The 25,348-nt window shown below is 31.3% G+C and overlaps 1 protein-coding gene and 1 long non-coding RNA gene across 2 annotated transcripts; both read left to right on the forward strand.

The window, feature by feature from the left end:
* The first annotated feature begins 1,190 nt into the window (after positions 1-1,190).
* On the forward strand, positions 1,191-3,863 carry LOC148767681 (uncharacterized). The gene is made up of 3 exons (XR_016034048.1): positions 1,191-1,668; positions 2,675-2,785; positions 3,174-3,863. It is a non-coding gene; the product is annotated as an uncharacterized LOC148767681 (long non-coding RNA).
* Positions 3,864-19,907: 16,044 nt separating this feature from the next.
* Positions 19,908-23,074, forward strand: LOC148767682 (uncharacterized). Its single transcript, XM_088824750.1, has 3 exons — positions 19,908-21,971; positions 22,067-22,179; positions 22,658-23,074. The coding sequence occupies exons 1-3, from the start codon at positions 19,908-19,910 to the stop codon at positions 23,031-23,033; spliced, it is 2,553 nt and encodes an 850-aa protein (XP_088680876.1). The 3' UTR covers positions 23,034-23,074.
* The last annotated feature ends 2,274 nt before the right edge of the window (positions 23,075-25,348 follow it).

A 25,348-nucleotide genomic window follows, 5' to 3' on the forward strand; every position in this document is an offset into this window, starting at 1 on the left:
TTTCCACCGCAAATTTCACAACATGGAGATTCAACGGCTTGGACTTGTTGTGGTGAATTTGCTTTGATGTGCTGTAGAAGGAGTTGATTATGTTGAGCAATTTGGGTCACTTGAGCTTGAAGGGCCGTACTTGCATCCAACTCCAACACTCCGGGAACTTTATTTGCTCCACTAACCGTCCTCTCGCTTGACTTGGCAAACCGATTTTGAGCAATTTGATCCAACATGATAAAAGCATCCGGTATCGATTGACTCATAAAATTTTCCCCGGTTGATGCATCTAAGACTGTTCGTGCATTCTCGTTAATCCCTTTGTAGAAGATGTGGATTTGTCACCATTGTTCGACTCCATGTGTTGGACATTGCCTCAAAAGGGTCTTAAATCTCTCCCATGCCTCGTACAATTGCTCGCCTTGCTCTTGACGAAATTATGAATTTCTCGTCGGATTCTCTCGTCCTTCTCGGGTGAGCTATAAACATTCATGAAAAGGTTGAGGAGTTGAGGTCACGACGAGATAGAGTGGGGGGCTTGGGACATCAACCACTGGCAAGCTCTTCCTTGTAAAGAGTGCTTGAAGAGAATTAATTGAAGCGCCTCACTAGGCCAAATTTCATTTCAGGCGACTTTTTTTTTGCGACGAAAACTATATCGTCGCTCAATTTGCGACGTTTTTATGTATAATCGTCGCAATGATGTATAAATTAATTCTACATTTAAAAATTTTGAGTAATTATTGCGACGATTTTTTGTTACGTCGCAATAATCATCGCAAAATTGTCCACTAAATTTCCCTGAAAAACTTGCGACGTTTATTATACATATGTCGCAAATATGCGACGTAAATTTGATCATTCGTCGCAATGGGAAAAATATAATCCAAACAAATTTTAATTAATAACATTTGCAACGAATATAGGAAAACGTCGCAACGTCATTGGAAATATTGCGACGTTTCTGTGTTGTTTAGTCGCAATAGTTTTCCAATTAATTTATTCTGAATTTACTTGCGACAAATAAGATGAAATCTAAATAAATGTCGCAATAAAAGCGGCAATTTTATTTCATTAAACTTTTTATTGCGACGATTATTGCACTAAGGTCGCAATTATGATTCTATTCGTGCGAATAATTTGAGTAACGTCGCATATATCTGACTATTTTATTCATATAAAATTTGCTTCCAGCGATGATTTATAGAAACGTCGCAATGTAAAATTATAATCCCTTTCGTACGCCCTAATTGAACACTTTCTTCCTCACCCTTGTGCACCCACTGTCGCTCATTTTCCCTCTCCCACACCGCTGCTACTGCCGCTACAACACTTCGCCGCAGACTTCGAAGCAATCCGCCGTCGTCGTCGCCGTCTCGACCGACGACATCAGCCATTATTCAGCCAAATCCGACGGCACAGCCATCGCCCAATCCCCCCTATTCCGCTCCTCATCCCTCTTCCACACCAGCGCCGCCGCTTCCTACTCCACAGCAATCTGCCGCCACCGTCGCAGCCGACAAATCAACAACTGTTGAGACAAAGTCGAGCCACCACCCAAGTCCCTCTTCTCTCACTATTCCTCCCTCTTCCAAATCGCCGCCACCGCCACTGCACTTAGCAGTCGACACTGGTACAATCTGCCATCCATTATGCCGTTCACCAAATTTGTAGAGGGTAAGTACTGAAACTCGATTTGACTTTTATTTTTTTGGGTTTGTATATGACGTAACTTATTTTGATGAAATCTAGGCTATATTTTTACTGTAAAATATGTGAAATAAAAGTTTTGAGAATCGAAATTGGAATAAATATAGCTATTTGATTGAGGTGGAGTTGGAATTAACTGGGATGTGTTTGTTTTGAGGTGTGTGCCTTTATGTTTAAATATGCATTTTAGTAGGAATTTTGTTTTGTTGTGTTTGTGCCTGTATGTTTTAATATGTTTAAATATGCATTTGTCCATTTTAAATATGCATTTTAGTGGGAAGTTCATATGGTATCTTCTAGAAACAAAAAGACAAGAGTCACTCAGAAACAAAATCCAAATACACAAAATAATTAGTCATTTTTTTAGCAAAATTGCTAACTAGCAGTTAAGAATAATGAAAGGTTATAATTGTGCTTATGCGGTATTTTGAACTTAATTATTCCAAGACAGACGAATGGGGTTTTTTAACTCTCTCATTACCATCTATGTTCTTCAGTTGCATATATTTTCTAAATAAAAATGTCAAAAGATAGGAGTTTAGTTTTGCTAGATGATCATCGGTTGGAAGCATTTCAAAATGGTTTAGAATTTCTAGAATTTTCTTTCGATAGGGCGGCCATTGATGATAAAATAAGGTGTCTATGTAGAGCTTCAAGTGTCGAAAAGTCGGGGGCCATGAATTCGTTCATGGGCATCTATGAATGAGTCGGGGAGTGATGGGAAGGTACAATTGTATTTTTAATCAATTTATATCATTATATGATTTATGCATTGCATCAAAATATAGTAACTTATTTGCTACTATATCGCGAAGCACGAATATCGATTGCAACCGACCATTATTGGGGTCGAACTAGTATCATTGGTAGGTCTTATAAACATAAACATGTAAGTGATCTCGTATATGTGCGATTGTATATATTTTAAGAGTTATTATAAGGGTCTAATTACTTTTATATAATGTTACTACAGATTCAAAAATTTGGCAAAGTTCCTTCGGTTGCAGTTAAATCTAGAAAATGCTATATGAGCATTGGTGCCTTGAAGGAATTGGAGCCTTCCACTGAACTACGTGCCACTGCAGTAAGTTATTACTTTAGTTGAATCGATGCTTTATTTTCTACTTGAACATGTTTGGGTTGTATATTGTAGTTGGTGGATCTTTAGTTGAATTATGAATTTATTGGGTACTTAGATATATTTGAATTGTGCAATGTAGTTGGTGAATAATTGAGCAGCTATATGTATTTTGAGTTCTCTAATGTAGTTTATGCATAGTTTTGTTGAATTGTTGCTTTGTTTCATACTTCAGCATTCGTTAGTTGTGTATAGTAGTTGGTCGATCTTTTAAATGAATTATTGTGCAATGTAGTAGGTAGATTTTTATTTGAATTATTGTTTTATTATATACTCCGTATCAAATAGGTCGTGTTAATGTAGTTTTTGATATTACTCGGGCTGATTTTGACAGAGTCTATCAAGAATGTATGAATGAGGTCTATCAAGAATGTATGAATGATGGGAGTGATGAAAGCATTGCTAACACGTTAGCTTACGAACGAGTATTGGGAAAAACTAAAAGACTTGGAATCGGTTGCTCAAGTTCAAAGAAATGGGGGAAGGTCCAACTTGTCTTCTACTGGTAGAGATGAAGAAATATGGGCTTTAAAAGAAGATAAAAGGACGAACATTTAAGGGCCCAAGGTGTCGAGTTCCATCCCCAGAATCCATCCGGCGAAAGTAACTAGTTCCCTCAACAACATTAGGTTTGGGTACTTTACTTCATGTGTGAATGATTTAAGTTTTTATTTGGATTATTTTGTGTTTGGATGATTTTGTGATTTGGAATGTTTGGATGGTTTTGTATTTTGAAAGAATATTTTGGATGATTTAATTTAAGCGATTTGTTTAATATTTTGTGTATTTAATTTTATTGGTATTTTCTATAATTACAGGTAAATTAAGAATTAAAAATAAAAATCAGAATTATATTAAAAATATATTCATAAATTTGCGACGTTTACAAAGACATATTGCGACTTTTTTAATTTTTCGTCGCATGGTCACAATAGTTAATTGCGACGATACGACAATATACGTCGCAAATTTATAACAAAAGTCTGCGACAGTTAGTACAAAAGCGACGCAAAGAGAAAAAAATTGCGACGAATTATGTTAGGAAAATATAGTCGCAATAGTGTGCGACGATAAATATTCGTCGCAATTGGAGGACGAATATAGCGACTATTTGTAGATTTCGTCGCAATATATCCGAAAACGAAAAAAATGCAAATTTGCGACGTTTCTGATCAATCGTCGCATAAGGTTGCGACGTTTTGGTAAATCCGTCGCAATAGTTTGCGACGGGCACTTTTTTGACTTTTTTTCCGGCCCATTTCGTCGCAATAAAAACGTCGCAAATTTTAATTTTTCGTCGCAAATGAGGTAATTTCGTCGCAAAAAAATGTCGCCTGAAATGCAATTTGGCGTAGTGCCTCTTGGGAAACGTCGTTTTGACGGTGGGAGTTGCAGGTATCTAGAAAAGTGACAATGTGAAGATGGGGATCTTCACCTGCCAATCCACTAAATAACCCGTTATTTTGGAGCATCGTCAATAGGCCTTGCTTGATCTCAAAATTGTGCGCCTCAATAGGTGGATATTGGATGCTCGGGCGGAATCCGTCATGAGTCGGGATTATGTAGTCTTGAAGTGTCCGTGGCCTAGCTGTTGGCTGTAATGGGAGTTGAGGGGGTGGGTCTTGGATTTGGTTTCCGTTGGCATTGAGTAAATTACCCGTTGCCCTGCGTTCTTCGTCCTCCATTATATTGTTTGCGCGTTGAAGTCTCCTAGCGGCTCGAAAAGTACGTTCGATTTCGGGATCAAACGGTTCTCTAGCAAGATCGAGTCTCCTGCGCATACAAAGTACCAAAAACAAAAATAAAATAAAACGAAAATTAAATGGGTGAATCGTGAAAATTGTTCAAATCTAGAGCTAGAATAAAATAAATAATTAAAATATTCCCCGACAACGGCGCCAAAAACTTGTTGGTTAAAATACCTACTCGCAAGTGCACGTATCCTACAAGTAATATAGTGGACTAAAAGTCCGAATATCGAACCCACAGGGAATATTTAATTATCTAATCCTAGACGCTAAATTCTACCAATTGTTATCAAGCCCACCCTACACAGTCAAAAGATGATTAATAAGCTAAATTAAACTAAAGCAATTAAAAAGACAAAAACACAAGAAAGCAATTAAAAAAAAATTTAATCAATGAAAACAAGCCTAGGATTTTATTATTCCCCCTATGTGATTATTATTTCCCTCAATTCCTTCAATTATGCACGCAATTAACCCGGATTATTAACCTGAGATGCTAAAATAATCGTAACCCGCTTCCGCGTGTATTACGATTCTAATACCCTAGATTCAATTACTATATTCCTATGCAATTAATTCTAGAACACAGCATTAAGCACAAATCTCAATAATGGCTACCTAAGAGATTAACTATATTCTTATGTTAATACCACAAAGGCTCTTCTACCACAGTTCTAATTATTAACCCGATCTTCCGATTCATGCGATTAACAATAACATAAAAGCACATAAAGTGGCCAGTTTCATGAACTTAATAAAACAAGTAGAAGAAATAATCTGAAATTAAAACTTGCATAAAATCATAGAATTGGGTTCATAAATCCCACATAGGGTTCCAAATAAAATCCTAGAAATAAGAAATTTAGCTACTCATGATTAAAGAAAAAACGCAAATAAAATAAGTTATAAACGATAAATCTATGCTTAGAGTCTTCGAATTCTTTGTCTTTGTTATTGCTTTGTTGCTCTCCAAATTGCGTAAAAAAGATCCCCAATTGAGTGCTTGGCTTGGTCTTATATAGGGTGAAGAACTTAGGGAAGAAGGCAGTTTCCCTGTGCAATTAAAATCCCTTACTGCGCTTCTTCGGAGTCTCGGACGGCCGTCCCATAATTTGAACTAAAACTCGGACGGCCGTCCGAGCATTAAATCTTCAGGATTTTGATTTTTTTCACTTTTGGCCCATATTTTCTCCAAAATTGCAGTTTTGACCCCATACTTTTCCAATTCTTCAATTTGTACCTAAAATACAATAAATCAACTTTTTAAGCACCAATTATCATTAAAACCAATGTTATCAGAACCAGACCGGCCACAAAACCGGATAGGCATTCAGGTCACGGTTGGACCTGTTCAACCAGGTTCGACCCGGGTTTTTATTTTTTAATTATTTATCAATTTTAATATTTTAAATATATATTTTCTAATTTCTATATATATTTTTTTATTTTACACACTCTCTTCTATTTATTATTAATTTTTAAATATATAAACTATTCCCTTTATTATTTCTCACACCCAATTTTTTATTATATATTTTTTTACTTTTCTATGTCTCCTCTCTCCATCTTCTCTCCTCTTATCACCTACCTCTCTCCCCATTTTTTTCCAGTTATTTTTTTCTTTTTTTCTCCATTTTCTTCTTCTTCTCTTTTATCACTCTTATCACTCCATATCCAACAACACAATCTATTCCACCCACGACCCAAACTCGTCGAATTCCGCCACCCACCGCCAGGTTTCCGGCCACCCACGGCCTACTCCACCCAGATCCGGCTACCTCCGGCGAATTTCATGCATATCCGGCCACTAACAATCACCGGCGAAGTGTTTTAGATAAGAACCCGGGTCACTGACCGGTTTCCGGGTTCGCCGGGTTTTGCCGGTCGAACCGGGTTTTTGACATTTGACCCGGGTTCTTGAATATCCCAGTTTTCGGTGTCAGACCGGACCGCTTTCGTGGCGGGTCCCGGTCGGACCGGTCCGACCGGCCGATCCGGTCCGGTTCTTCTAACATTGGTTAAAACACACCAAAAGCTCAAATAAAAAGGTACGATAAAGTGTAAAAATATACACTTAACAAGTACAACCAAACAATAGGAAACATTGAAATAATAATTTAATTAATAATTTGAAATAATAATTTTATCACCTTATTTGATTAATGACAATTTCCCATAGTCTTATATATCTGTAAAACACAAAAAAAACATACATAGTAATAAATACTTGCTGCAAAGTACGCATAGAGTGGACTGAACATACACATAAGACACTGCGTACGAAAATAAGACATTACGTACGAAAGAATTTGGAATCGTGATTATAACCTACAAACAAAACAATAACAGCGATAAGTAAAATATGAAAACTCAAACAATATACAATTCAAACATGTAGTACAACATGTGAATATGAAACACATAGATATTGAACAAAAAATAATCCGGTTTAAAAAAAACAGGCTACCATACATTGTTATAAAGTGTCGCACGAGTAGACGTAAATGCTGGTGAAAATTACATAGATGTGAGGTGTTTATATAGTTTTCAAAATCGACACATTCAAATTTCAAAACTTTGATTTGGGCGGCAATATCAAATAAAGTTTCCTAAAAATAATTAATCATGATCGGGTCTAAATACGATGAATATTCTTTCAATATTCAAAACATGTGTAGAATATGTAAAACCGAATAAATATATATATAATTTTACCTATAAAATTAATATTTTTACCATAACTGGCCATAATTAATATTGAAAGAAATATTATAAAATAATTGAATAAGGAAATATACATTCGGTGTAAGTATATTATAAAATAATTGAGCAAATTAGAATTATATTTATGGTAATTAGGAAGACGTTTGTTATTTGTAATGAGTCTTATGACTTTGACATTTTGGCAAGAAATGTGTATAATTAGATTTGATGAATTTCTTTTTAGCAATGATTTGAAGACTAATTAATAACTTTTCCTTTGTTTTTGGCAATTCGTGTCTTACACCGAAATTATTGCTCGCAAAAACTACTAATTGCTTTGATTGCAGTTATGATTTGATTTGAAAGTCAGCATATATATTGTCATTTACGATAAATTATTGCTAATTAAAGGGAAGTTAGGATAAATTATAAAAGGAAAGTTGCTGCATGTAAATTAGATATTGCATTGTGTATTTATGTTACTACCAAATTTTCACAAACTTAAAATCAGTATATACACAATCAAAACATTTTTATAAATAAATGAATACCAAATCTAACATATATATATATATATATATATATATACCATATTTCATGAAAATTAAAATTAATGCAAATTGATATGATTCAAAACATAGATGAAAGTATTGACCCAAATTATCACACAAATCCAAATAATTGATTTTATTTCAAATTGAGTATTCAAATTATATTCGAATAATTAATTGTAATCTATATATAATATAAAAAGAGGATCTATGCCCTCAATGATTGACATGTGGCAAATGATGATGTCATTTGTCAAAATTGCTTAGTTGGAGTTCAATTGATGAGGTGGATTCTTCAATTGGTGAGTTGTCAATTTTATTTTGGCATGTATTTAAGTTATTTCCTATTTAACATTTATACACCTATTTAAACAATTACCACATGTATTATGTATATATATTATTTCCAAAGTTAATATTTTATAAATTCGAAATAAAAAAATCTTATTTATATTTTCAGTATTTCAAAATATGTTTATTGAAAAAATTCATGAAACTCAATTTTTTACGAATATTCAAATAATTTTCATAAAAAAATATTTTTTAAATACTAAAATATTAAAATAAAGGAATACAATTGTTTTTTTTTTATTTTAATTTTCAATATTTTAGAATATTCAAATATCCTTTCAATAAAAAAAATTGGGATAGTATAGAATGAATATATTAATAAATTAATATATATAAAAACCAATATATATATATATATATATATATATATATATATATATATATATATATATATATATATATATATATATATATATATTAATTAATAATTCAAATTATTATATTAATAAATTAATTTATCAATATACATAGAAATAATTATATATAAACTATATCATTGATTGATATAGATTATATCAATCATATTAATTTGGATTTATTTTATTTCCTTCTGCACATATAGTATATTTATGGACTTAGATGTTTAAAATTTTAAATTTAATTAATTTGTTGTTTAATATATTATGAAATTTATATTTTTATTATTGTAATACGAAAAAAGAAAAAAGATAAAAAAAAATAGTGTGTGTATTTCATATATTTTGATTTTTATTAAAATTCGGATATGCATTTATTATCTAAATCATTTATATATACATATCATCAATATCATATCTATTATATATTAATAACTTATGGAAATAAAATCACCATAATTAATTTTAATCTATGTAAAGTTTGACTTTTAATTATTAATTATTAATAAGTTATTTGAATTTGCATCAAATAAAATCAATTACCGGATTTGTTGTCAAACATGTCTATTTTTTATTTTAGAAATCAATTTACATTTATTTTAATTATGTCCAATTATGGTGAAATATATATGTATTCATGTTTTAGTATATATGCATTTATATATACATTAACTAATATAAACAATATATGATTTCCTTAAAATCGTTTTATTTACTTACTTAGTGTGTGAAAATTAAGTATAAATACCCTCAATCTCAACCCCAACTCATTCATCTCTCTCTTCATCTACATATTTTGTTATAATCATGCTAAACTAAGGTCCTCATCTAAAACTCTTTTTTTTTTTCCTTTTGTTTTGTAAATTCATAATGCAATTACTATTTATCGATGTGTTAGCTTGAAGCATTTATTTGTCGTTGAATATTTATGATGTTATTCATTTATTATGTATGTGTACATATAACAATCTAACTTATGTTTGTTTTATTTTTGCAGATCCATGTATCATCGTTTGTGTTATACGCGGCGACATTAGCAAGAGAGAAGCCCTGCGACGTTGTATAACACGCATAAATATGATTCGTGTATATTTTAAGGATGGATTTAGAAAGAAAAAAATAGTTTTGCATTTCCATCTTTTGATTACACGTGAGATGATTGTAAGCTTGGTTTCGATGAAAAGGAAATTGAGATTAATGAACTTGATTGAGCATGTAATAGATTATTTAGTGTTTACATATTTTTTGTAACAATATTAATTTCCGTGTCCATTAATATATAATGCTTATTTTTATCTATTTTGTTCATATGTACATACATTATTATTAATTTGTACGTTCATATTAGTTTCTATAATTTTATTTCAATAAATTTGGATCATATTTATTTATTTATTTTTATTATATAGTAAATAAAACTGTTTTTACCATCTATATATAATATAAAAAGAGGATATATGTCATCTATGAAAGAAACGTGGCAAATGTCTATGTCATATCTCCAAATTGCTTAGTTGAAGTTCAATTGATGACGTGTATTCCTCAATTGATTAGTTGACATCTTGATTTTGGTACGTATTTAAGTTCTTACATATTTAACATTTCTACACTCATTTAAATATTTATCACATGTATATGTATATATATATATATATATATATATATATATATATATATATATATATATATATATATATATATATATATATATATATATATATATATATATATATATATTATTTCAAAATGTTATATTATTCTATAAATCCGAAAGCTATTATCTTATTTATCATTAATTTTCCGAAAAAATGTAATATTTTGATTATTTTTTAGTATTATTTGTATTATTTTTATTTAAATTTTTAAGTAAATAGTTATGTTAATAATTTTGTAATGTAAATATACATTCGAATAAATTATGAAATTTTAGTGTATTTGGAATGATTTGAAAAACTATATTCATTTCGTTGTATATATATATATATATATATATATATATATATATATATATATATATATATATATATATATATATATATATATATGTATGTATATATATATATATATATATATATGTATATATATATATATATATATATGTATATATATATATATATATATATATATATATATATATATATATATATATATATATATATGTATATATATAATCTGCTATATTAAATGGTCAATATAAATTTTACATATAGATGATACCCACATATTTTTTCTAGATCAAATAAAATATTTAAAGATACCCACGTATTTTCTCGATACCCATTATATATTGATAGCTGTATTTTCAGATTTTTGTTTCATAATTTGCTATTTACTTTCTATTATATGTGTCAATCTTTTTTTTTCTTTTCCTTTAGCAATTTCCTTTTGCTATTTAATTTATGTTTAAGTATATAAATCGTAAACTTATTTTTATTGTTTATCATATACTGAGAATAATAATTAGAGACAAAAAAGAAATTAATAATGGATATTAATTGATATGATTCTATATAGAGTTTAAATGTAAACTATATTTTTGAAAAGTAGTAGTACCTACATTTGACACATGTTTTACGTATCCTCTTTTAATTTGTTTCAAATAATAATAATAATTTTATTCAACTAACAGTAAACAAATAATCACTAATTTCATTATGCGGCAAAATTACTAAATTTAAACGTTTAATTTATAATTATGTCAACATTACTTACGTATGAGTATTAGTATTAGTATCATTATCGGTATCAGTATCGGTATCAGTATCAGTACGAGTATCAGTATCAGTATTAGTATTAGTATTAGTATTAGTATTAGTATTAGTATTAGTATTAGTATTAGTATTAGTATTAGTATTAGTATTAGTATTCATATCAATATCAATATTAGTATTAGTATTAATAACAGTATCAGTATCACTATCAATATGAGTATAAGTATGAGTATGAGTATGAGTATGAGTATGAGTATGAATATGAGTATGAGTATGGGTATGTGTATGAATATGAGTATGGGTATGAGTATAAGTATGGGTATAAATATCAGTATCAGTATCCGTATAAGTATCAGTATCAGTATAAGTTTCAGTATAATATTAGTATTAGTAACATTAATAGTATCAATGCCAGTATCAATATCAATATCAGTATCAGTATTAGTATTAGTATCAATATTAGTATTAGTATCAGTATTAGTATTACTATTAGTATTAATAGTAGCATTAGTATTAGTATTAGCATTAGTAATAGTGTATTAGTATTAGTATTAGTATTAGTATTAGTATTAGAATTAGTATTAGTATTACTATTAGTATGAGTATTAGTATTATTATTAGTATTAGTATGAGCATCAATATTAGTATCATCATTAGCATCAATATTATTATTAATATTAGTATTAGTATTAGTATTAGTATTAATATGAATATTAATATCATTATCAGTATCAGTATCAGTTTTAGTATTAGTATTAGTATTAATATCAATTATTAATATTAGTATTAGTATTAGTATTAGTATTAGTATTAGTATTAGTATTAGTATTAGTATTAGTATTAGTATTAGTATTAGTATTAGTATTAGTATTAGTATTAGTATTAGTATTAGTATTAGTATTAGTATTAGTATTAGTTTTAATATTAGTATTAGTATTAGTATTAGTATTAGTATTAGTATTAGTATTAGTATTAGTATTAGTATTAGTATTAGTATTAGTATTAGTATTAGTATTAGTTTTAGTATTAGTATTAGTAATAGTATTAGTTTTAATATTAGTATTAGTATTAGTATTAGTATTAGTATTAGTATTAGTATTAGTATTAGTATTAGTATGATATTAGTATTAGTATTAGTATTAGTATTAGTATTAGTATTAGTATTAGTATTAGTATTAGTATTAGTATGATATTAGTATTAGTATCATTATCAATAACAACATCACTATCAGTATGAATATGAGTATTAGTATTAATATCAATATATGTATGAGTATTGGTATGAATAATAATATTGGTATTAATATTGGTATTGGTATTAATAATAATATTATTATCAGTATCAATATGTGTATGTGTATCAGTATGTGTATTAATATTAGTAATTCAGTTTCAATATTAATATTCGTAGCAGTATCAGTATCAATATCAATATCATATCAATATTATTATCATTATTATTATTATTATTATTATCATTATTAGTATTCGAAGTCATATTAGTCTTGGCGTATTAGCATTAGCATTAGTCTTAATAGCATTAGTCTTAATATTAGTATTAGTATTAATATTCGTATTAGTATTAGTATTAGTATTAGTATTAGTATTAGTATTAGTATTAGTATTAGTATTAGTATTAGTATTAGTATTATTATTAGTATTAATATTAGTATTAGTATTAGTATTAATATTGATATTAGTATTAGTGTTCGTATTAGTATTGATGTATTAGTTTGAACATTAAATATTCGTATTAGAATTGGAGTATTATTACTAATAGTAGTGTTGATATTGATATTAGTATTAGACTATTAGTATTAATCATCGTATTAATATTAGGATTAGTATTAATATTTGTATTATTATTATTAGTATTAGTATTAATATTAGTATTAGTATTAGTATTAGTATTAGTATTAGTATTAGTATTAATTAGTATTAGTATTAGTATTAGTATTAGTATTAGTATTAGTATTAGTATCATTATCAATAACAACACCAGTATGAGTATGAGTATGAGTATAAGTATGAATATTCAGTATCAATATATGTATAAGTATTGGTATGAATATTAATATTGGTATTAGTATTGATATTAGTATTAATAATAGTATTAGTATGAGTATTAGTATCTGTATCAGTATCAATATCAATATTGATATTAGTAGTAGTATCAATATCAATATCGATATTATTATCATTATTAGTAATGGTATTAGAAGCAGATAAGCATGGGAATACATTTTCATTAAACACAATATTTCTGCTAATCACAGTTTTAAAACCCTGATCACCATACAACCAACACCTATAACCCTTAACCCCTTCAGATACGGGGTATCCTAGGAAAACACATTTCACAGATCTGGGGTCAAGTTTATCAAGCTTTTGTTAAACAAACACATTAAAGCCAAAAACTTTCAAATTTGATAAATTAACAGGTTTACCACACCATTTAGATTCAGGCAATTCCCCATTCAAGGGCACAGAAGGAGACCTATTTATCAAATAAGCAGCTGTGAGAACAGCCTCACCCCAAAAAGGTTTTCTCAAGCCAGAAGAATTTAACATAGATCTAACTCTATCAAGCAAAGTTCTGTTCATTTTTTCTGCAATATCATTTTGTTGGGGTGTGTACACAACAATTTTATGTCTCTTAATGCCAGAGTCAGAACACAAAGTATCAAATTCAGCATTACAGAATTCAGTTCCATTATCAGTTCTCAGAGTTTTGATTTTCTTTCCAGTTTGGTTTTCAATCAAGATTTTCCAATTTTTAAATCTTTCACACACATCAGATTTATTCTTGAGTAAAAACACAAAAACTTTCCTAGAAAAATCATCAACAATAGATAGAAAATATCTATTACCACCATGAGAAGGAACTGGGGCAGGACCCCACACATCAGCATGCATATATTCAAGTATGTCTGAACATTTACAGGAATTGGGGAATGGGGAAACAGGAAATTTAACTTTAGTTTGTTTCCCAAGGATACATGAATCACATATAGGCAAATTAGTCACACAATCATCACTCAGATAATTATTCTTATGCAGAATTTCAAGAACTTTACCACTTATATGACCTAGCCTCTTATGCCACAGAATAGACATGTCATGATTAACAGTGTTGGCATGCAAAACAGGTTCAGCAGAACACACATAGAGATTTTGCATTCTAACAGCTTTAAAAAAAAATTTATCATGCATCATGATTCTCTGACAACCATCTCCCCAATTACCATGCAAACCACTATCTTCAAGAATAGCAACAGATAACAGATTACTGCTTAGTTTAGGAACATGCGTAACATTTTTAAGAATTAATTTAACACCAGATTCAAATTTTAGGCAAATGGTTCCAATTCCAACTACAGTTCTTTCACTGTTATCAGCCATAGACGCTTTACCATTTTCAAGTTTCACATAAGAAGAAAACAGATGTCTATGAGATGTCATATGATGGGTGCATGCAGAGTCAAAAATCCAATCATTATCACACAAAGAAGAGATCACAGAGTTCACATAATCATGCATCACATCACCAACCATAAACACATCACCAAGATTATCAGTCACAACATTAGCATGTTCATTTGTTCTTTCCTTTTTAGGTTCAGAACATTCATTAGCATAATGACCACTTTTATCACAGTTGTAACACTTTCTGCCTTTGGCTTTAAACTTATTCCACCCTTTGCCCTTTTTAGGTTTTTGTGAAGACTGGTTTTGGTTACTAGAAGAAGCCTTGTTTTGAAATTTATTTTGAAAATTATTTTGAAACTGATTTTTAGGCTTCCCTTTGACAAAATTGATTTCACCAAAAAATTTACTACTCTTGGTAGTTTTTAAATCCAGTTCTTTGCTTTTTAAACCATTTATAACATTGTCCAAAGAAACCTTATCTCTGCCATACTTAATGGCAGACTTTACATCACTGTAAGTATCAGGGATAGCATTTAACAAAACAATAGGAGAGTAATCATCAATATTTTTGTCTCAAGTTAGCTTAATATCCTGAACCAGTTTTGTAAAAATGTCAAGGTTTTAATCAATGTCTTTGTTTAAATCCAGTTTGAATCTAAAGAATTTTTCTAACAAAAACATTTTGGAGGGCAAGGAGGTTTCAGTATAAAGTTCTTCCAATTTATCCCATAAAGCTTTAGCATTATCTTGTTTTCCTAGTTTTCTAATCACAGAATCACTTAGGTTCAAGATAATCAAAGAATAGGCAAGTTCATCAAATTCTGCCTTCTTAGCAGCAGTAGTGGTATCTTCATATGCTAAAGTGACAGCTTTAAAACATTTTTGTTGCACTAAAACACCTTTTATTTTCTGTTGCCGAATAGGAAAATCCTTTTTTCCATCAAAAGGAGCTAAGGGATAAGCATTCATAATTTCACACAGATAAAAGGCACAGAGTCACACAGAATCACAGAGCAACACAAAAGATAATTAGATTGCCACCCCCCCCCCCCCAGATTCATGCGACACTTAGGTGGTCCGAACAAGAAAAGGGTTGCTGAGAGCAATCCAAACTAAACTAAGTGCGGAAATAACAGATAGAAGAGAAGAAGAGATCAAGTAAGGCCAGATAATGCCACACAGGGCTCCCAATCTCCACAGGTCAACGTACAGGAAATAAAACTGGAGTTTTGAGGTGTTACCTTGGCAAAACCAAGTTAGGTTTTGATACTCCGCTTTGAGTAGAGCTAAGCTATAGCCATAGGTCTGATGCCAATGTAGGGTATCATAATGCCAAGCTCCATAAACCTAGTTTAATATAAGTTCCCCTTGATCAGTATTATATATATATATATATATATATATATATATATATATATATATATATATATATATATATATATATATATATATATATATATATATATATATATATATATAACAGAAAGATAGAGATAAATGATGAATTAATTGAAAGATAAATAGATTGAGAATATCAGCTCAGTCTTCCAATTTTCACACCAGAGATTCACACTTTCAATATACACCACCAGAGTACCTCAAAGAAGAACATATCTTCTTTCTCTCTCAACACACAAACCCTAGTTTACCTAGAATACCACAAAGGAAAGAACAGATCAAGCACTCAAGCTTACCCACTCACCAAAACCCCAATTTCAGAACTCACAAAAGAAAAACTAAGAGATTTAGGTCGAGTCTAGGGTATTATCAGTCTTCGCCTCTTCCAACCTCCATGCCAGTATTTATAGGGACTGAAGTCAAATAGAGCCGGTGAAGGATGTACTGGAGGGTCAAAGTCAGCTATGTACCATGCTCTTTGACCTCCAGCCATTAATCAGTCAAGGCAGTACAAGGGAGGAAGAAGACAGAAGCAGGAGCGGCGGAGAAGAAGAAGTAAAAGATAGGGTCTCAGAATGAGAGGAAACAGGAGAGAGAAGAGAGTATTTAAGTGATGGAATAAACGGTCCAGATTCAGCCAGAAATCCAACGGATGAATTTGGCTCAGATATGGACTTAGGCTGACTTACTCTTTTGGGCTAACTCAAATGGTGGTGTATAGAATAAGAGGATAATTGGGTTCACTGGCCCATAACACATTTGGGCCAGAAACCAACAAATGCAAATTTCTTCATCTCGAAATTTGATGAAAAAATGAAATTTGATAAAATTTTGTTTGCTGGTCAAAATCTATGGGGACTAAAATAAAATTTCTATAATTGTTTGGTTATAATATATTACCTACTTTTGTCATCACTTAGGTCTTTTTATTTAATTTTCAACAGAGAATTAGTCAAAATAAAAGTATGGTTTACTTAAGTCTTTTTATTTAATTCTCAACATAGAATTAGTCAAAGTAAAATTTTACAATCATAGCTAGGATAAACAAATTGTACAACTAGATTAGGTAAGGTGTAAAACTTAATTCTTCAATAAGTAAGATACAGATTTAATTTAATTTTTCATAATAACTGGCACGTTCAAAATATTATTATATTAATTAAATATCAAATAAATTCAATTATTAATCAACACAGAAAAATACAGACATGAACATTCATTAAAAGAGACAATAATATATATCTCACCTGACATGAAAACAGTACATTCTTTAATTACATGGAGGGTCAAGTATTTATTCACTTGAATCTCAGCTTATGTCATTATCTGCCAACTTAAATATGTCTGAAATATATAGTCCCGCGGTGGATGACCTAGCAGTTGGAGCATGTGAGTTTGTGTCAATCACCAACTGTCGCTAGTAAATGTCTCATCTTTATAAGGATTTCACACAAAACATAGCCCACAAAATGGGTAATCAGGGGTTCAATACCCCTAAAACATACTTAATTTAATTACACCAAATTAAAAACAAAATTAATCAAGTAAATAAATACCTATAGTCAAGGAATCGGTGCAGCTGTTTCTTGGGAGGAAGAAGAAGAAGGGGGTGGTGGTGAATCTCTGCGAAGCTCCTTAACAACGGCGGCGAGAGATTCCGGGTTGAGACCCATTTCGCAGAGTGCGATGAGAATCGAAAGCGTGTGGCGATCGAGGCCGGTTTCGAGAATCTTCGACATGTGAAACGCTAATTCCAGTGATTCCCTTCCAACTCGCGCCGCATTCGGATCCATGATTTAGGGCAAATATATATTTTTTTATTTTTGAAGAAATTAATCAAGGGATTGAATTTGCCCACTCTTTCGAACTTGATTTACATTTTCAAAAAAGAAAAGGAAGAGTGAAATGGGGGGCATTTTTTTTTTTACTAATATTTCAGAATTTTTTTTTAGAATTGGGGTGATTTTGTAATTAATTTCAGAAATGGGATAAAGCGTCATTTAAAATTACGCGCTTTGCGGACCGTTGGATCGAGCTGCGATCAACGGCCAGATCTCCAATTTTGTCCTCGTTATCTACGGTCACGGATTGAAGAGAAGATCTGACGGTCCTTAAAAGGCGTCGTTTTGAACGACGCGCTTTGAACTGTCAGGGTTGAACGCGTCAGTTTAAACAACGCGTTTTATGGACCGTCTGATCCTTCTCGATCCAACGGCCGTGATTTCGGCCGAATATATATATATATATATATATATATATATATATATATATATATATATATATATATATATATATATATATATATATATATATATATTTAATCCGAAAAAAATACATTTTACCTCATTTGCTCCGCTTTCTCCCTCTGCTCCCTTCTTTCCAACAAGCCGTAAGTGTTTTTTTCTTTCTTCTTGTTTTTGTTAATTATTGTTTATTTGTAGTTTGCTAATTTATATTTTAATTAATGTAAGTAATTTTAATTAATTTCAGCAGGGTACTTATTGAGGTAATTTTTTTTCACTTTGTCAATTATTATAGTTATATAGGATTTTAATTATTAATATAATTTTGTTAATTTTTTATTAATGGTGGATTAATGGTATTTTTATCTAGTAACTTATTAATTATTTGGAGATAAATTATTTCTTGTATTGTTAAAATATATATAATTTTTTATGAAATTCAATTTTTTATTGTTGTTTTTACTTGTTACTTTTAGGTTAAACTTGAACTTGTTGTGGATTTAAGAAGGAATGTTTGATTAGTAGAATAATTAGTAGGATAAATTAATTAATTAATAGTGAGTTAGTGGATAAATTGTATTTAAATAATTCTCGAAGGGGAACTTGAACTTGTCACGGATTGTGTTTAAGTAATTTCTGAAATTTTAATTTTTTGTAATGGTTCAAATATGATACGCGTAGAATAATTAGTAGGATAAATTAATTAATTAATAGTGAGTTAGTGGATAAATTGGTAGAATTAGTTATGGCATTAGCCCCTCAAGTTTACATTAGTTTCACTTTTGATCCCATGTTTTAATAATTTAACATATTTTCATGTTTTTTTTCTTGTTTTTAAATAATGACTGAAATTTAAATTTTGTTGTTTTCTGATTGTTATAATTAGGTGAAATGTAATTTGTGGTTGATTGAGAAAGGATTTACGTTGCTAGCAAATAATAACTATTTGGAGGTATTTATTTGTTATATTGTACATTTTTATTGTTGAAAATTTAATTTTTTTTGTTTTATTGTTATAACTAGGTGGAAGTGTAATTTGTGGTGGTTTGAGAAGGGATTTTTGTAGCTAGCAAATAATAATAATTTGAAGGTAATTATTTGTTATATTGTACAAATATAGTACAACTTGGGGTTGGAGCTGTTATGTTTTTCCTGTTTTTTAAATAATTGCTGAATTTTTTATTTTGATGGTTTTTTTAATTATTATAACTAAGTGGAAGTCTAAATTGTGGTGGATTTAGAAGTGATTGTGGGTGCTAGCAAATCTTCAATTATCTTTGAGGTAAATTAAATATTTTATTGGTTAATTAAAGTCGTACTTGAATTACACAATTAAAGTGTTATATGAATGTGTCGAAAAATTACGAATTACACAATTTTTTAAGGATTTATAATATACAAATTAATAGTTTTCGAACTCTCAAATTATAAAACGAATTAGAAAATATTAAATATTAATTGTTTGTTTTAACTGATTTATAATCTAACATTTAGTGTTTGTAGCTATAAAAAAATTAGGAAATATTAAATATTTCGAAAGAAAATAATAATCTCAAAATATCAAAATATAGGGTTTCAATGGCGACTCCGGGTAGGAATACTGTCAAAGTTTTCGTGTATATAGGAGGCCAGATTGTTCATGAGGGATTGTCAGTGAATTATGATCAATCTCATCATACAGTCGTACGAGTGAAACGCGATATATCTTTCTCAGACTTCTTGGCGAAAATATACTCACGTTGCCGAATAGATAGAAATGAATTTGTGTTATCGGTGTCGGGCAAAATATCACGATGGTATCAAAATCAGTGGAGCGAGATAGTTTCTGAGATAACAAGTGATGATGATTTAGAAATCTATTTGCACCCGGATGAAGGAAACGATTCCATAGATGTTTATGTTGAGTCTCAGCCTTTATACAATCCTTTGATGCCTTCACAATTCACTACATCAGAGCCTCTCTACTCCCCTTCGACACCGTCACAATTCAGTACATCAGAACCTCTCTATTCCCCTTCGAAACCTTCACAATTCACTATATCAGAACCTCTCTACTCCCCTTCGAGACCATCACAACATTTTGATTTGAATGAAGCGTACAGTTCATTTATGCAAACAAGTCCTGAGTTAGTTGCGGTTACACAAGGGTTTTCTAATATGGGCTTTGAAGCGGGGCCATCGAGGCATTCTTATCAAAATCTTGGGGTACATATTGGGGAATCAAGTGGCATGAGAAATGCTCATGAAAATTTTGATCTTCCTAATGAAACTCGTCATTGTGATGATAATGATGACGATGATCCTTTCGGAGACGCACATGGGCCAAATGTTCGAAGCGACTCTGAACCCTCCGACCATGGAGACGATGATGATAGTGGTGAAGAGAACAATGATGAGAATATCGAAGTCGTTGATGACGTTGTACAAACAATATCACAGGCAGAAATTCCATCAACTTCCCATGTTCATGTCAGCAATCCATCATTTGCAGAACCTCCTACTCAGTTTTATGATCCACCTTCGTTCTACTCTCTGTCATTTCCTGAAATCCCAGCCGATTCCATTGATGTTCCGTCGGGTATGTGGTCAAAATTTTATGATAGCAGCAAAGGTACTCTCGAAAAGGGGATGATTTTTGATAGTAAAGCAAGGGTCATTTCAGCCGTTAGAGACCACTCCATTCGATTTGCCAGAAGAGAGTTTAAAGTTATCGAAAGTACAAAAAGAACTTGGAAGGTTATCTGCAAACACGACACTGAAGCAAGACCTTGCAGATGGAGGCTAAGAGCATCAAGAATTGGGGATAGAGGACAATTTAGAATTGGGATCTACGATGGCGATCATAGTTGCGGTATGCAAGGGATGACAAACAATCATGGCAACTTGAACATCAATTATTGCGCCGCAATTCTATTGAAAAGTGTTCGTGAAAATCCAGTTTGTGAGATTTCAAAGGCAAGAGAGATTGTGACCGCGCAAATAGGATATGAGATATCCTACATGAAGGCATGGTACACTTTGAAGCGATGCAGAGAAAATGTATATGGAACATGGGAGAGTTCGGTCCAGAAGTTATACGGTGTATATCGATGTCGACGTATGCAAGCAGATTGGGGACTTATCACTGCATTAGTAGAGAGATGGCGTCAGGAGACTCACACATTTCACTTGCGTGTAGGGGAGGTGACAGTCACCCTACAGGACGTGGCGTTGATATACGGACTACCGGTTGACGGACGTCCGGTCATAGGAGTTGATACTCATCGTAGGACTCGTGAGTGGCAGCAGTATTGTATGACATGGCTGGGATTTACACCAGATTCATCGAAGATAAAAGGATCGAAGTTGAGTGTCAAAGCCCTTAGTGAATATTTAATCAATAATCCCGTTCTTGATAATAGTACATATGCGCACCTTATTCATTACACTCGAGGGATTGCTTTTCTCATAGTAGGGGGGATTATGTGTCCCGATCACACTGGCGACTCTATTCCGTTGATGTATTTGAGACATTTAGAGGATCTTGATGCTGTCAGTACATATAGCTGGGGTAGTTGTACTCTAGCAGTCCACTACCACGAGTTGTGCAAAGCATCGAAGATATCTGCAAAAGAAATCAGTGGTCCTGTTCAATTATTACAGGTAACATATGAATTACTTATATAATTTAGTACATTAATACATTTAATTTGCAGTTTATATTATAAAAAAATTAATATTCTTGTATTATTTAACAGATATGGGCATGGATGCGGATTCCTCCATCAAGGCCCATACCTACTCTGGCAAAATGGGGCACAACACTTGAGTATGCAGGATATGAGTTTCCCGTATCACCTTACGGTGCACGGTAATGGTTTTGAGATTTATGTTAAATTATTTTTGCATTATTGTTACGGTGATTTGTGTGTTAATTTTTTGTGTCTATAAATATAAGGGTTTGTTTGAGCCACCTTCCACTATATTTTTCTAACATTTTCAGTCAATTTTACTTGAAAATTTTTGATATTTTCTTTTTTTCTTCAAAACATTTAATTACTTAGATTTTTTTTTTAAATTTTCTAAATAAAACCTTTTATTTTTTGGTCATTTTGAATTTCTTTATTTTTTTCTTAAATGTCTTCCGCTAGTTCAAATTCTCAACAACAATATGATTTTAGAGATGTTTGTAATATTGTTATAAAGATGCTTGAGTAGGGGTATTATAGTCATATTTGGGAAAAAGGTACATGGGGCATATGATACAATTTTCATAGTAGTGGGGTATTTTTGTATTTAACCTTATCTTTATTATTATCTTTAGTTTAATATATGATAATATATCACAGGTGGACCAACCATGTCAGCTTCATTGAGACTGGTGCGCATGTTCTTCATATTTTTAGGATGATGTTGGATCAGATGCTCCTAGATCAGTTTATATGGATGCCATATGATCTGGATGATCCGGAGTATCAGGCTGTAGCTGGTGATTCGGCGATCGCATGTTCAGGTATATGGGTATCGAGAGTCCCCCTGATATGCTACGCAATTGTGGAGATGCATCGACCAGACAGAGTAGTACGTCAGTTCGGGATGGTACAACCCATACCTGAACCTCCTGAAAATACTGAGACAGATTTCCGGATGCACGTCAATGCTAACCGTACAGGTGCTACCAACCGAGATTGGAGTCTTACACATGTTTCGCATGTTACCGCTTGAGATAATAGACTCAATTATATTATTGATTATCCATATGCCAGTGACAGTCAGACTAGAAGATGGTTATTTTGAGTGGTATGAACTGCACACACGTCGTTTCATATCACCGATTACCCCATCTGATCGTACAGGATTTCAGGTTGGAGGTCAGATTTCAATGGATACAGTGGTACGTATTCAAATTTATTTATTATAAAATTTTGTGTATTGTATAGTTTTTATTAATGTATGTCTTCTGAAAATAAAATATTTCTTATTACTTATTTCAGATTCAGCATCTTCGATCATTGATTGTTTCTGTTGATGGCGGAGACACGCCCCGGGATGGCTATCGTTCGTATTTACCGACTCTCAGAACATGTCTTAATGTCTTAGAGTCTCGACACAGACCTTCAGACAGGCCTCAATCTGAGATGCCTTATACTCAGACTCACCCTCAGACTCAGACTCAGATACCACTATCTCAAATGCCTCAGTCACAGACTCAGATGTACGCTGGCGAGGCAGGAACTTCTTCTCGTGCATATTATCCGGCATTCGATAATTATACAGATCCTAGATCACACGGGCATCCATCCGGTATGTTTAGTACCTTTGATTTTATTTTTAATACTATCTACAAATGTGAGTGTAATTATAATCTCGTTGATGCAGATCCGTACACCCCATATCCCTACTTTAATCTGAATATGAATTCGGAAGACCCAGTTCATTTGGGGTCTACGCATCAGTTTTCGTCTACATCGCGACCGGTAGATCATCAGATGACACCTATTCCTTATTTTCAATCCGCAAATTCTTCGAGTGATAATGAAAATGATGAGGATGAACAAGTTGGTAGAGGGCACAGGACTAGAACGCCCCCGAGATGTGGCACCGGAGGTCACCGTCATTGGTGATATTATTATTGTAGTTTATGTTGGTTATTTATTAAAACTTTTTAGTATTTTAGTTATTCAATAAAAAACAAATTAAATAAACTAAAGGATTTAGAGACAAAAAATATTTCTCAATAATTAGGCATTTTATTTTTATTTAATAAAATATAGATTAAAAAAAATAATATATATAATTGACAAAATAGTTCTTTATTTATAATTTATGCAAAAAAACTGTTCATTTCACAAAAAAGTAATATAATTGATAAAAGAGTTCTTTATTTCTTAATTTTTGTTAGGTTATAATTAATTAACTTTGTATTATTTTACAGTGAATTATAAAATAAATTGCCTAAATAAATCAAGAATTTTTTTTAAAATACAACATATAATTAATTTAAAATTAAAATTCAATTAAGTATTACAATTTAACAATAAAAAGAATTAAGTAAATTTAAAAAACCTCAGCTCAAATCCAGCCGTTGATATAAACACAATCCAACGGCTGCTAAAAGGCGTCGTTTTGAATGACGCAGTAATCCAGTGTGGCGGGCCAAAGGGCGTCGTTTTGAATGACGCCTTTTAACGGCCGTCCGATCGCCCAGATTAATCTCGGACCGTCAGATTAAGAGGACAAAATAGGAGATCTGGCCGTCAATCGCAGCTCAATCCAACAGTCCGCAAAGCGCGTCATTTTAAATGACGCTTTATCCTATTTCTGTAATTAATTACAAAATCACCCCAATTCTCAAAAAAAAAACCCGAAATATTGTAAAAAAAAAATGCCCCAATGAAATGGTGCCGGATAGCTTTAACATTTTCAAAAAAGAAATTTAATAATTAAGAATAAATAAAATATTGTGATTAGAAATTGGAATTCAAAAAAAAGAAAAAAAAAAGCTTGAATGCAAGTTGATTGGATTGATTTTTAAAATTTCAAACACCATCATAGCCGGATTTTTTCGTTTCAATATTGATCGGACATCTATTGGCTTATGAGATCCTTCACGTGGTGAAATACACACTTTTAAACCGTAAATTCATATCAGATTCTGTTTCGTTTGGGTTGGCTTTGGTTACTAGTACGAATAAAAAGCCTTTGTTTTTAAGTTAATATTATTAGGCGAATAATATAAGGGTTAGTCTTAGTGTCTAGATCAATCCTAAAGTGTGTATTAGCGTGTTTAGTATTCGATACTCCTGTGTAATGTCTACTGGCTAAAAAAACACATTTATTAAAACAATCACAGAACATCCTATGATGAGAAGTCAAAGTCAATGAAGTCCCTTCGAGTTGACCGTGCACTACACTCGACGATTATGCACCGGAGAGTGTGTTTTTTGACTTGAGAAGAGCCAAATGACTTTTTAATTATTTTGTTCAAAAATTATAGATTCACCCCAAAAAGAAAAGTCCTCTTCCAATTTAGTCCTTAA

The sequence above is a fragment of the Erythranthe guttata genome, chromosome 10, assembly GCF_056151865.1.
Source record: "Erythranthe guttata isolate IM_541 chromosome 10, IM_541, whole genome shotgun sequence".
Taxonomy (NCBI): Eukaryota; Viridiplantae; Streptophyta; class Magnoliopsida; order Lamiales; family Phrymaceae; genus Erythranthe; species Erythranthe guttata.